Raw genomic sequence first — 11,761 nt, 5'->3', positions numbered from 1 at the left:
GAGGCTTGTTGGGTTGGCCTCGAGAGATCTAGAAATTACTCATTCATTCAACAGAAACGCGCTGAGCTCTCCTGTGTGCCAGGTCGGCGCTGGTGCCGGGGGAATGGCACGGCCCGCACAGGCCTGCCCCACCCCTGTGAGCAGACAGCCTCACAGGGACCCTCCAAGGGCAGGCTGCCCTGCTGGCTTTGATCTTGTGCAGGTGTAAAAATGTTGCTGTCCTTTTACTTGGCCATCACCTCCTTGAAATGAGAGGTCAGGTGGAGCCGCCTTCACCTCAGCAACTTGGTCTCCGTGGTGTCTATGCTCATTCTTGGGGTGGGACTGGACCAGGAGGAAGCTCTCCGGGGCACCCGCGGGCCCAGTCCCTCCTCGCTCGGGGACCCAGGGACTTAGCTTTCTTGTCGGCTAACCTTACTGACAGGAGGTTTCTTTCAAACTTCCAGTGGTTTGCCCATGGCCAGGCCCCAGAAGACCCTGCTAGCCCTTCCTCCGAGAAAAGGTAGGTTCCCCCACCTGCACAGGTGGGACCTTCTGAGGTTTTAGTCTAACAGGGGAATCCCCCTTGAGGGTTTCCCCTGGCGCCCTGCGCATGGCACTCCCAAGTTGTCCCTTCTCCTTGACCCGTGGAGCACAGCAGCTGGGCTGGTGGCAGGTGGGCGGGGACCCACAGCCAGCGCGTTGTCCTGTCCACAGGGGTCCAGGCAACCGCTGTCACACCCATCCTCCTGCCCACCCTGAAGCACAACGCCTTTGACCATCCCCTGCACCTCCGCTCCTCTCGGCGCCTCTGCAGCCCCAACTCTGCTCCGACTCCCAAATTGCCAAAGAAGTCCAAGATGCAGGCACCTGGAGACATGTTCCCCGTTGACTGGAGCCCACCACCTATAGAGTTCTTGAACCCCAGGGCACCCCACGCCGGCAGCGGGGCGCCAGCCCAGACACAGGTTGGTGCAGCGGGTCCCCAGGGCCTGAGCACACCAGCCTGCCAGCTGCCAGAGGAGATGGAGCAGGAACCCCAGGGCGTGGACCCCAGGGGGGAGCTGGCCTCACTGGAGGAACTCTTCTTGAAGCTGGCAGGGCCGAGCCAGAAGGTGGCAGTCGCTGCGGGGGACACCCAGACCTCGGTAAGCCAGAGGCCTCCCAGGCCTGCCTTTCTCTGCCCTCCTCAACCCACCCTCAGTCCTACTTGGCCACTCCCTGGGCACACCCCAGCTGCCTGCTTTGGCTGCCTCTTTGACCATTTCTCCTTGGGTGCACACTCCTGACTTCTCCCACCCAGGGCCCTCGTGGCTGGGAGCTTGTGCCCCCAAGACCTCTCCCTTTATTTGTGCTCCTGACTCCTGCGGGTGGCTGGGGGCTGGTGCCAGATGTGCTACCACTCCTGTGCGTGGCCCTTCAGGCTTCGACAGCTCGAGGTGGGCATATGGCTCTGGAGAAAAGCAGGACCTTGCTGCCAGAGTCTGGGCTATGTCTGATAATGGTTCGGTAGACTGGGATTCCTTCCAGAAACTTCCAAAATGAACTTCAAGTTGGGAATAAACTGCTGCTGTTAGGTGGATTGTGGGAACATTTAAAGGCCCAAAAATCCAGAATGTTTATTATAATATGGGGACTTTACTTGTTTATAATAGCCCAAGATTGTTAATAACCTAAAAGTCCACCCCTAGGGAACTAATTATGTTTTATTTATACATCAGAATACACTGAAAAATATTTTTATCAACTCTTTGTTATTGATAAGAAATGATCCAGTAAACATCTATTAACTGAAAACAACCAAATGTAGGATAAGGTTATAGCCTGCTACCATTTCTGCTAAGTGGGAAACCTATATATTGCCATTTAAGCATAAAATATATCTGACATCCCAGACATATTTAGGAATAAACACCTGAGTATACCTGTGGGGAGGGACCAACATGGCTGGGGATGGAGATAAGGGGAAAATGTTTTACCTCACAGCGGTCCCCCCCTTACCTGAGGGAAATGTGTTCCAGGATCTCCAGTGGATGCCTGAAACCATATAGTACCAAATCTTATATATACAGGTTTTTGTCTGTTCATACATATCTATGATATACTTTAACTTATAAACTATACCCAGTAAAAAATTAGAAACAATAAATAATAAATTAGAACAATCATAATAGTATACTGTAATAAAATATGGTCTCTCTCTCAAAATATCTTACTGTATATAGCATGTCGGACCACAGTCGACTACAGGTAACTGACATCACAGTTAAGGGGAGATCACTGAGTGCCTGTATACTTCTTGATTTTTTTAATCATGTGAATGTATTACCTGTTTAGAAAAGCAAACAGATAACTCAGATTAACTCAGATTACAATGGACTCTTCTGCCCCTCTGTGTTTGTGTTTGTCTTTCTTCCTCATTCCCACTCCTGTCTCCAGCCCGCCTCTGAGGGCTCAGGAAGCTACATCAATAGCTTGGATTACTTACTGCAGGAGAAGAGGTGAGTGTGGGGAAGGGTCCATCTCGATGGTCATTCCAGGCCTTTGGCAGTAACTTGGGGAGCGGGTCGTGCTCTGAGACTCACAGCCAACGAGTCTCACAGAGTGAAGTGGCCTCCCCCCGCCCCTGCCCCGCTGCCCCCGGAGGCCCCCCCTCAGTCCTGAGCCGCCCCCTCCTGGGGCAGAGAGCCACATGCACTCCCACCACGTACAGACCCCGGTTTCCGACCCTCTCTCCACCTTGGCTTTGTTCTGCCCGAGTCGTGCCCATTTGGGGGCTCTCAGATGGGAAGAGCAGATCATTTTGACACGGAGGTGTGCAACCTCTTGCCTTGATGATAATGCGGGGCAGATGTGAAGTGCCCAGCATTTCCTGCTGCCCGTAACACACCCGCGCTTGAGCACACTTGGCTCATTTTCCCACCACCCCTCATCTGTTTCGCATCTGCCTTCCCTCTGATAGTGCAGGGAGCCACAGCCCATGTAGGAGTGGGTTTCTAAAGAGACGTCATGACCCTCAAAAGCAGAAGTCCCTTAGGCAATAGAGCACCAGCACATACATGCTCTTTCTTCAGTCAGATGCCAGGGGCAGCTGGCTGGTCCTGGGAGCCTACTTTGGCTGCAAACACCAGACTCCTACTCCACACAGTAGGCTCCTCACACTGCAGACGGCCTGGTGGGGCCAAGGGCTGGGGCTGCCCAGGAGCAGCCACTCAGACGTTAGGGTCAGCTGCACGTCTGTCTGTGCTTTCTGGTGGAACATGAGCTAGCTCATTGTGTCACTGCATGTCCTCTCCCCTCGTTTTGTTTTTGCTGAGTGTGTGCTCGCTCCGTCTGCAGAAGTCAAGTGCAGGCGTCGGCAAGGCTCTTGTCTAGTGCTTGCGTTCCCATCATGCGTTTTCTGCTGGGCAGGATGATGCCTCCCTCCTCTCTGTTTTTCCCACAAACCCATGTTCTTGCTCAAGGGAAGGAGTGGCATATTTGTGTGTAGTGAATTATTGTTTTCTCTCCTCTGTCCATTCCAGCCCTCTGGCCCACCCCAGCATCATTTCCTGTCCCCAGACACTCCAGATTCGAAGAAGCCCACCACTTTTGTTGTCTAACTCGCTCTCCTGAGCGTATTTTCTCCCAGCTAGATTGTGCGTTAGAGAAGGACATGTGTCTCTGTTATTGCCACGGTGCCCAGCACGGTGTGTAAATACAGCAGATACTAGAAAGCACCTGAGGACCCTTTCTGCAGGGACCCTCCATGCAGTCACGTCATTCTGACACCACCTGGGGGTCTTGCTTTGGGCCAGGTCCTGGGCACTGGGTCTGTCTACAGAGATGACCATGCAGGCCCTGCCTCCCTGGATATTCACATGTTTACAGCATTGCCATGCAGTAAAGGGCCCAGAAGAGTGATCTGACTTTAGCTGGGGGTCAGAAAAGGCTCCCCAGAGATGCCCTTGTCCATGAGTCTTGAATGATAAAAATTTGGAGGGCAGCAGGTGTGACCTCATACACAATGGAGCGTAGGGCGGAAATCCTGGTGCCAGCTGAGACTGGACCTCTGCGTGGGGGAGAGGAGTAGGCGAGGGGTGGGTAAACCAGGAGACACAGCCAGGTGTGAATGGGGGTTATTCACAAGAGGCCTTATGAACACTCAGCTGCATTATGGAGAGGGGGTTAGAGAAGAATCAGGGTGAAAGGCGATAAGATGGGGCCCTGGGGAGCAGCTCACACTCAGCTCCCTGAATGGAGCCCCTGGGAGGCAGCTTGTAGAGCTGATGATGGCTTGTGTGGGGAAGAGGAACTTAAAATGGAGCATTCGACATCAGAGGAGCCCTGGGTATCCACTAGAAATCACCCAGTTGATGACTGGTTTGGAGGACCTGTCTTGAGCTGAACTCAAGACAGAGACTTGGGCTAGAAAGTCTTTGTGGGTAAAACCAGAGCAAGCACCTGGAGAGGCAATGTGAGGGTTGGGGAGGCTTCCAGGGCTCCCTCAGCAATCTGAGGAAAGGACAGAAAAGGCGGGCAGAGAAAGTGCCCACTCAGGATTCGAGGTGTGGTTAGGGCAGGGGGGAGGGGAGGGCAGAGAGAGGCTGGCACGCAGGGCCTGTGGTGGGGCTTGGTTGAAAGTCCCTGCAGCGCTCAGGGACTGCTGGGGGGAGAGGGAGACTCCAGGCTGCTGAACTGAAGGGCAGAGAGGAGGGGAGGGGTGGAGATGAGCAGGACCTGGGGGACGGCCATTTGGGGCCAGGGAGGCAGGGCACATGTCCTGGGCAGCGTGGTGGGACCCCAGGAGGAGCAGAAGGACCAGGTGCAGACCTTGGTGTGTTAAAAAGTGAGCAAATGCCGAAACAAGGTATTTGAAATTCCAGGAACTCTCCTGTCAGACCTGTCTGCTCTGTTCAGCCCACTAGGAGCTATCGTTGATGACATGCAGTCCCCCGACGCCCTCCAGATGGAAGTTGAGAGCCCGTGAGCAAGGAGACAGGACAGTGCGACCCCCGGCACCCTGTTCCTTGGCCTGGCTGTGCTCCTTGGGGTTCCTGCAGACCGTTGGCCAGCGCGGCACTGACCTCTGTCACTGGCTCTTCTCCCTGCAGGGAGCAGTCCCTGGAGCTGGAGCGAGAGAAGCAGCTTCTGCAGAACTGTGCCGACCTCAGCTCCCTAGATCTCGATGAAAATGAAGTATCTCTCACACCCGAGCACAGGTCAGGGGGCAGGCACAGGCCCATGCACTGGGGTGGGAGCCCCGCAGCCCCCCTAGGCAGAGGCTTGGAGCTCGGCCCCTTTTGGTCTTAAACAGTTTCAACCAGCCACTTGTTTACCGCTTATGTATTTTCAAGCTGCCTCCTTCTCTTAAAACCATATTCAGTTATGATGCAAGAAATGGATGATCTACTGTGTGTCGGGATCTAGTGTGGCCCTCTGAGGACCTGGAATCTGTAGACAGACTAGCAGGAATCTGGGGACAGGGAATCCTGCAGTGTTGGGGCTCCCACGGAGGAGACTGAGCAGGCAGGAGGAAAGTCAGATGGGGAGAGGGTGTTTCCAGGGCTGCTGCAGCCCTTACAGCACGAGGTCATGGTGACCTGACCAGGGTGGCTCTGGCAGCCTGTGGGCACACCTGACTGCAAAGGGAGAATAGAAGGAGAGATCAAAAGAGGAAAATGGGCATCAGCTGAAGGAGAAAGTGGGGCCAGCCAGGACAGAGCTTTCTCTCTGACTTTCTTTCCCTTTGTGTGCTAATTGCGGTGGGGGTGGGGATTGAGGCTGCTAAGGACGAGGGGAACACAAAGCGGGGGCACTTGGGGGCCACTGCTAGCATGTGGAAGGTTGGTCAGTGTGCCCTGGGACACGTGTCTGCCCAGGTTTGGCTCCTTCTGCAAGCCTGTTTTATTATAGTGCTAATAAGGTTGGCCCAAGCAGTGAGAGGTTGCTTTGATACACACCCTAAGTCGGCATCCACTTACTGGGGAAATAAAATAGAATACACTCACTAGGGGAGTGTAGTGTGATGACGCAGACGTGCTAAGGGCTCCCCTTCTAGGGTTGTTACTGGTGCCCAGAGAGGATGCTGAGCAAGAACTTGGCTGGTTATTTGTCTTTTTCTCGAGTTTTTCTGATAATCATCAGTGGACTCAGTCAGGGGTCAGTATATAGATAGTAGGTACTTGAGGCGTTAGGATCACACGTCTGTGTTGCAAGTACTCAGCTCTGCTGTTGTTGAGCGGGGACGCGCCCATCAGCCACATGGACACAGTGGCCAACAGTGTGGTTTGCCAGCCCCTGGCCTAGATGAGGAGAGTCCCGGTCTCCTCCTAACTAGTACCAGTTTTAGCTCCAAATGTCTGAGGCCCCTCAAGTTTTAGCAGGCATGTCCACAGGCAGCCCCAGCGACGGGTGCTGGGGTGCACATGTGTTTTGCAGCACCGGCTGCAGGCCCAAGTGGCATTGGAGGGCTTGAGCCCAGGGTCTTCGTGACATCATATGTGATGAAGGCAACTTACGTGGGTTTGCTTTCCAGGTTCTCCACTCATGGGCTGGATAGTCTCAGAATAAGCCCTTTTAAAGCCTGAATAAAATTTCCACAGCGAGAATAACTGTAGCCCTGGCCTTTCTGCCAAGCACATTCAGGATTCAAAAAACCATGCCCGAGTGTCTTGAAATTCCCCCACAGAAAGGGAGTTTTCTGGGCAGCCAGCTGAAGACCAAGATGTTCCAGGCTTTGAAATCACTGATAGTTTTCTGGGCCTGTGACATTTTCAAGTAGTACTTTGGAAAAGCCTTTTTGACAACAGCCACTTTGAGGTGGTTGTTTTGATGTGGATCATTTTGATGGGACTGTTCGACTCTCTGCTTCAAAGAAAATTCCTGATTGATGTACAAAGCCAGCAGCCTCTTGCATCCCTGAATGGGGTCAGGGAAGCAGCAGGAGCCAGAAGGGGCGTGGGGCAGAAGGGGTTCAGCTGAGGCTGGGGATGGCCACCTTCTGGCAGAAAGTCACCTGAGACCGGGAACCCCTTGGCCTCTGGTGTTGCCCATCTTAGAAAGAAGCAGGTCATCCTGAGCAGAACATCTGGTCAAGCTCTAGGATCAGCCTGCATTCTAGAGGGACAACATCCCGCATTCTCTCATGTCCTTAAGTGAAAAGACCCATGTGTCTGCTGGGGTCGTGGCGGGACCCCACAACATCATCCTTTATCCTCAGTTCTCCATGGCACAGGAAATCCCCAATTAGACGTGTGAGAGTCATCGCTGAACTCGTAGTAATGCACATACATTATACTTAGCATCACAAAAGTCCCTTTGACTGATGGTTTTGAGGACAGAGCTAATACAGATGAACCAAGTTCCTACAGACTTAACTTGTATTTTTTTTATTATTATTATAAGAGCAACACAGGAAGTCATAGATACTCAAAAACTCAAATAGCAAAGAAATGAACAAGACAGAAAATTGTAGTGGGGGGGGGGGTGTGGGGTAGGGAGGGCGGCTGCTTCCAAAAGGCTGAGTGTCTTGAAACTCCCCCTCTGCTCCTGGGTGAGTGTCGCCCCAGTCATGGCGCCACTTCATCCTCAGGATGAGCCTGTGATGCAGGGTGGCACCTCACCTGAGGCAGATTGCATCTGGTCGGCCAGCCAGGCTCCTCCGCCTGCAGTTCCGCTGTGTGCATCGGATGTCCTAAGGGGAGCCCCAGCTCTGCTCACCATGTCGGGGTCTTGCTGAGACCCCGCCAGGGGGCCTTCCTCTGGTGAGAGGACATAGTGCAGTACCCCGGCGTTCTTCTCTACTTTGTGGCTATTCTTGTTCACAAGTGTCTGCTATGTTGCTACAGAATCAAGCAGAAGACAGTTGCATGGAGTAAACAGGAAATGTCCCCTCTTCCCTCCCCCTCCCTTAAATTCTGCTCCCTCAGGATGACCCCAGGGCCGCGTTTGGGTATATAAGAACGTGTAGGTGCGTGTCTGTGTCTACCTACATGCACACGCTGACAGCGCTCACCCACCAGGGCATGGTGCTGGGGCCCATGTGCGTTCCCAGATCGAGCGCATTTAGGAATCCTATTAACCCCCTTCCTTCATAGGGCCTTCAGTTGTGACAGGTTTTGCCCCTCCCCCATATCACCCGGTCACCCTGTTCCCTCCCAGCCCAGGGCCTAGCTCCCACCCACTCCATCAGTCAGGGCAGCGTGGGGCCTGGGCATCTGCATTGAGCAGGCTCCCCCCAGAGAGCCCTGCTAGTCTTGAGTGCCTGAGGACGCCTGCCAGAAGAGTCCAGGCTCCTTCACACACCACACCCGCCCTGACCCCAGCTGCACCCAGCTACTCTCCTCTGCCCCTCGAAATCCGCGTAGGCGGCTCTGTGGTCATGATTTGTTTACACTTTCCTTGGGCAGGCACAGCCAGCCCACGCCTGACTCATCCTTCAGCACCTGGCACTGCACGTCTTGGGCACTCAGTGAAAGTTTGAACTGAATTGCGCCAATAGATGGGCCAGGACTTCTGGCTCCTGGACCAAGGCCCTAGGGGAGGGTGGGGTATAGGACAGAGGAGGAAGAGGGCTCTTCAGTCTGCAGTTCCTGGACCCTCCCTCCATCAGCAGGTGGCGCTGTCCCCCCTGGTCCTGCCTCCATGCCCACTGCCGGGCCAGGTAGCCTTACCCTCCCTGGCCTCCTTCCAAACTTCAGGCCAGGTGTGGCTGCTGATGCCAGGCTCTCCTGCCCCTTGTTTTGCCAGGATGCTGGTGCAGCGGTTCTCCGTGTCAATGCAGGTCATCCCAATAGTGCATCCAGGCGAGATGGTGTTTCTACCCAGGCAGCACCCCCAGCCCTGCATCCTGAACTGTTCACACCTGCAGCCACGCAACCACCTAGAAAGGATGTTCTTCAGGTAAATGTGACCAGCGCCCCCACCCGTGATAAGCAGCGTGCCGAACAAGGAACTCCAGCTGTGTTTTGGCCATTTTCGATGTGTCAGCTTTTAGGAAGATAGATGAAATAGTTACTCACACATCTGCTTAGAATATTTAATTTCCTAGATGAACATAATTTTTTAAATCCTACATTATAGCAACATTAGGCTGTGTTTACATATTCATGTTACCTTTTGCTCCCCCCCACCCTACCCCCCACCCCCCAGTATTTCAGTGTCACAGAAGAGCTTTGGACAGACTTATCCTGTGTATCTTTTTTTTATTATTATTTTACAAAAGTTTATTTTTACATCATTTTGTACATTTTTTCCCCATCTCAATTGTAATCCCCGTGGGTTTCCCATCACCAAGTCACCCGTGTGCCATCACCATAATCCCGTGCATTTCCCTCCCCACCCCCCCGCCCCCGTTTTTGATCCCATTCCCCACTCCACCCCCACAAAATGTCTCTGGTATATGGCTGTTCATTATTCTTGTTATTTTCTCGCCTGGTCCGTTATACTCCTGCTATGAGTGACACCATCCGGTATTTTTCTTTCTCTTTCTGGCTTATCTCACTAAGCATGATCTTTTCCAGCTCCATCCAAGTTGCTGCAAAAGACATGTGTTTCTCTTTTTGGTTGCTGAGTAATATTCCATTGTGTATATGTACCACATCTTTCTAATCCAGTCATCTACGTTTGGGCATTTGGGCTGCTTCCATGTTTTTCCAATTGTAAATAAAGCAGCAATAAACATGGGGGTACATATCCTGTGTATCTTTAGGGTTACATCCTGATCAGCTTGTCATCACATCCATCACCTTGCTCAAGACCCTGTCCTTGCTCAGTCCTTCACCCTGTCACAAGAACACTCTTATGACATTAGAGTAGCTGCCTGTGTCTCTTCCTGGTGCAAGTAAATCTGTGATCATCACCACTTAACCCCTGACTGTTGCTTATGTAGGAAATTTTAAAGCTTTACCACAGTAACATCCAACACTTGCAATTCTGGGCTCATGTGTCTCAGAATAAAGGAAGGCCCAGCAGACACTGGACACCCATGCAGGCTGGCTTCCAGCTGGGCCTGGCACCCAGTAGATGGCTTCAACAAGAGGGGCACAGAGCTTGGCTGCTTCTGGGACCTCTTTGGCAGGGCTAGGAGTCGTTTCTCTTCTCCAGTATGCAGGGCTTTTCTTATGCTTGTCTTTCTTCTTAATAAAAGATAGCACTCCGTTTTCTTTACAACTTTTTACCTCTCGATGCACACAGCAGTACAGAGCGCAGCATGACGTACCTCCACGCATCATTGCTCACAGACACGTCTGCAGCTATCATCCAGGCTCCACCCAGCCCGCTGGCTTTGTGCCTTCTGGATTATTTTTAAACAAATCCCTGACGCACATAATTTAATCTGTAAATTCTTCAGTTTGAGTCTCTAAAAGATAGGACTCTGTGTCTAGACATAACTTGAATACCATCATCATCCCTAAAAAATATGGTAATTTCTTAACCTCATTAATATTAGTCAGTTTCAGAGTTCCTTGATTGTCTATGAAGGTTTTTTTAGATGTTGTTCAAATTAGAATCTACACAGGTTTCCAACATTGTAGTCAGGCAGTATAATGTTCACGGTGGAGTATTATTGCATTGCATTGATTGCCCCAACATAGTGAGCCATTTTTCCTCACTTCTCTTGCCATGTAGGTTACTTCCAACTTTTCCCGTCAGTAAACATTGTTGTGGACAGTGTCTTTATACAGAAATATCTGCCTGCAGCTCTGGAATAGATCCCTGGCTGTGCTGTGATTTGATCGGATCTCAGTATATGATTGTGGGTAAAGGGTCATGCTGTAAATTGGAAAGGTCTCTGATAAGATGCTGGAAAGTGGGGAAGGGAGGGAATGAAGGAAAAGAAGAGAGAGAGTAGAGCCGGAAAAAGGAGAGGGACAAAGAATGGACTGGGCAGGGTGGACAGAGAGGGAGAACTGAGCATCTCCCGACCTGCTCTGGCATCCAGGTTCATGCCCACAGCACATTTTCTGACCCACACGAACTGGATGGCCGGCAGGCAGTGTTTGACAGATGAGCTGGCCTGGGGAGCAGTGACCGGCATTCCGAGGGCCCTGCCAAAGGGGGCCAGGTGGCCAGCCAGCCTCCCTGCAGGGCAGACCCAGACCCTCCTCCCTCAAGTATGCTAATGAAGCACAGCAGAGATGGCGTCCCAGCGCCTCCTGTCCACAGGGCTTTCTGGAAGAATGCCCGCAGCTGCATCACACATGGTGGGGTCAGGGGACTCCTGCTATGCATGGGTAAGGGCCACTTCCTGAAGGTCATCAGTTAGCTTTGGGTCATCTTTTATTTCCTGTTTGTGCCACGGACTCCGAATCCAGACACAGGAGTGGCAAATACTCATCCTTTAATAATTATCCCTTTGTGTTCTACCGGAAACATGAATGGAGGAAGAATAAAAGGTTACTTGATCTCACAAAGAGCAATATGGTTCACTTTCTTGCCGTACAAGAAGTTAACACTTTGTGAGATCCCAGGTAGTTTATGTCCCTCATTATACTCCTCTGTGTTTTCTCAACTTTCCGTAATGAACATGTATCGTTTTGTCAGAAGAGGTAGGAAAAGGGAATGCGATTTTTTTAAAAATCGCTGTTTGAAATAGATTCGCTTCTCCCTGCCGTTCTGTGAGGAGGAATATGATCTCTGTTCCTACTGTACAAAATGGAAATCTTGGCACAGTTAAGCAAGCAGTTTGTCTCGGATCACAGAGCAAGTGCAGGCGGCCTCCAGGCCCAAGCCCCACATCCCTGGATGGGACCTACAGGGATTTCTGTGCTCCCTGAGCCCACGGCTGTGACGAGGGATT

The 11,761-nt window shown here is 52.0% G+C and overlaps 1 protein-coding gene across 1 annotated transcript in view; it reads left to right on the top strand.

The window, feature by feature from the left end:
- Nucleotides 1-456: 456 nt before the first annotated feature.
- FAM178B (family with sequence similarity 178, member B) overlaps nt 457-11,761 on the top strand; it is a 79,095-nt gene continuing 67,790 nt past the window's right edge. The window contains exons 1-5 of the mRNA XM_012727404.1: nt 457-502; nt 697-1,127; nt 2,431-2,480; nt 5,073-5,180; nt 8,710-8,862. Of these exons, the coding sequence (XP_012582858.1) occupies nt 457-502; nt 697-1,127; nt 2,431-2,480; nt 5,073-5,180; nt 8,710-8,862 (788 nt within the window). The remainder of the gene's footprint in view (nt 503-696; nt 1,128-2,430; nt 2,481-5,072; nt 5,181-8,709; nt 8,863-11,761) is intronic.

Source organism: Condylura cristata, unplaced genomic scaffold (genome assembly GCF_000260355.1).
Source record: "Condylura cristata isolate star-nosed mole 26May11 unplaced genomic scaffold, ConCri1.0 scaffold00020, whole genome shotgun sequence".
In the NCBI taxonomy this organism is placed as follows: domain Eukaryota; kingdom Metazoa; phylum Chordata; class Mammalia; order Eulipotyphla; family Talpidae; genus Condylura; species Condylura cristata.
Note: the sequence above shows the minus strand (reverse complement) of the source record. Positions and strands in the feature narration are given on the sequence as shown.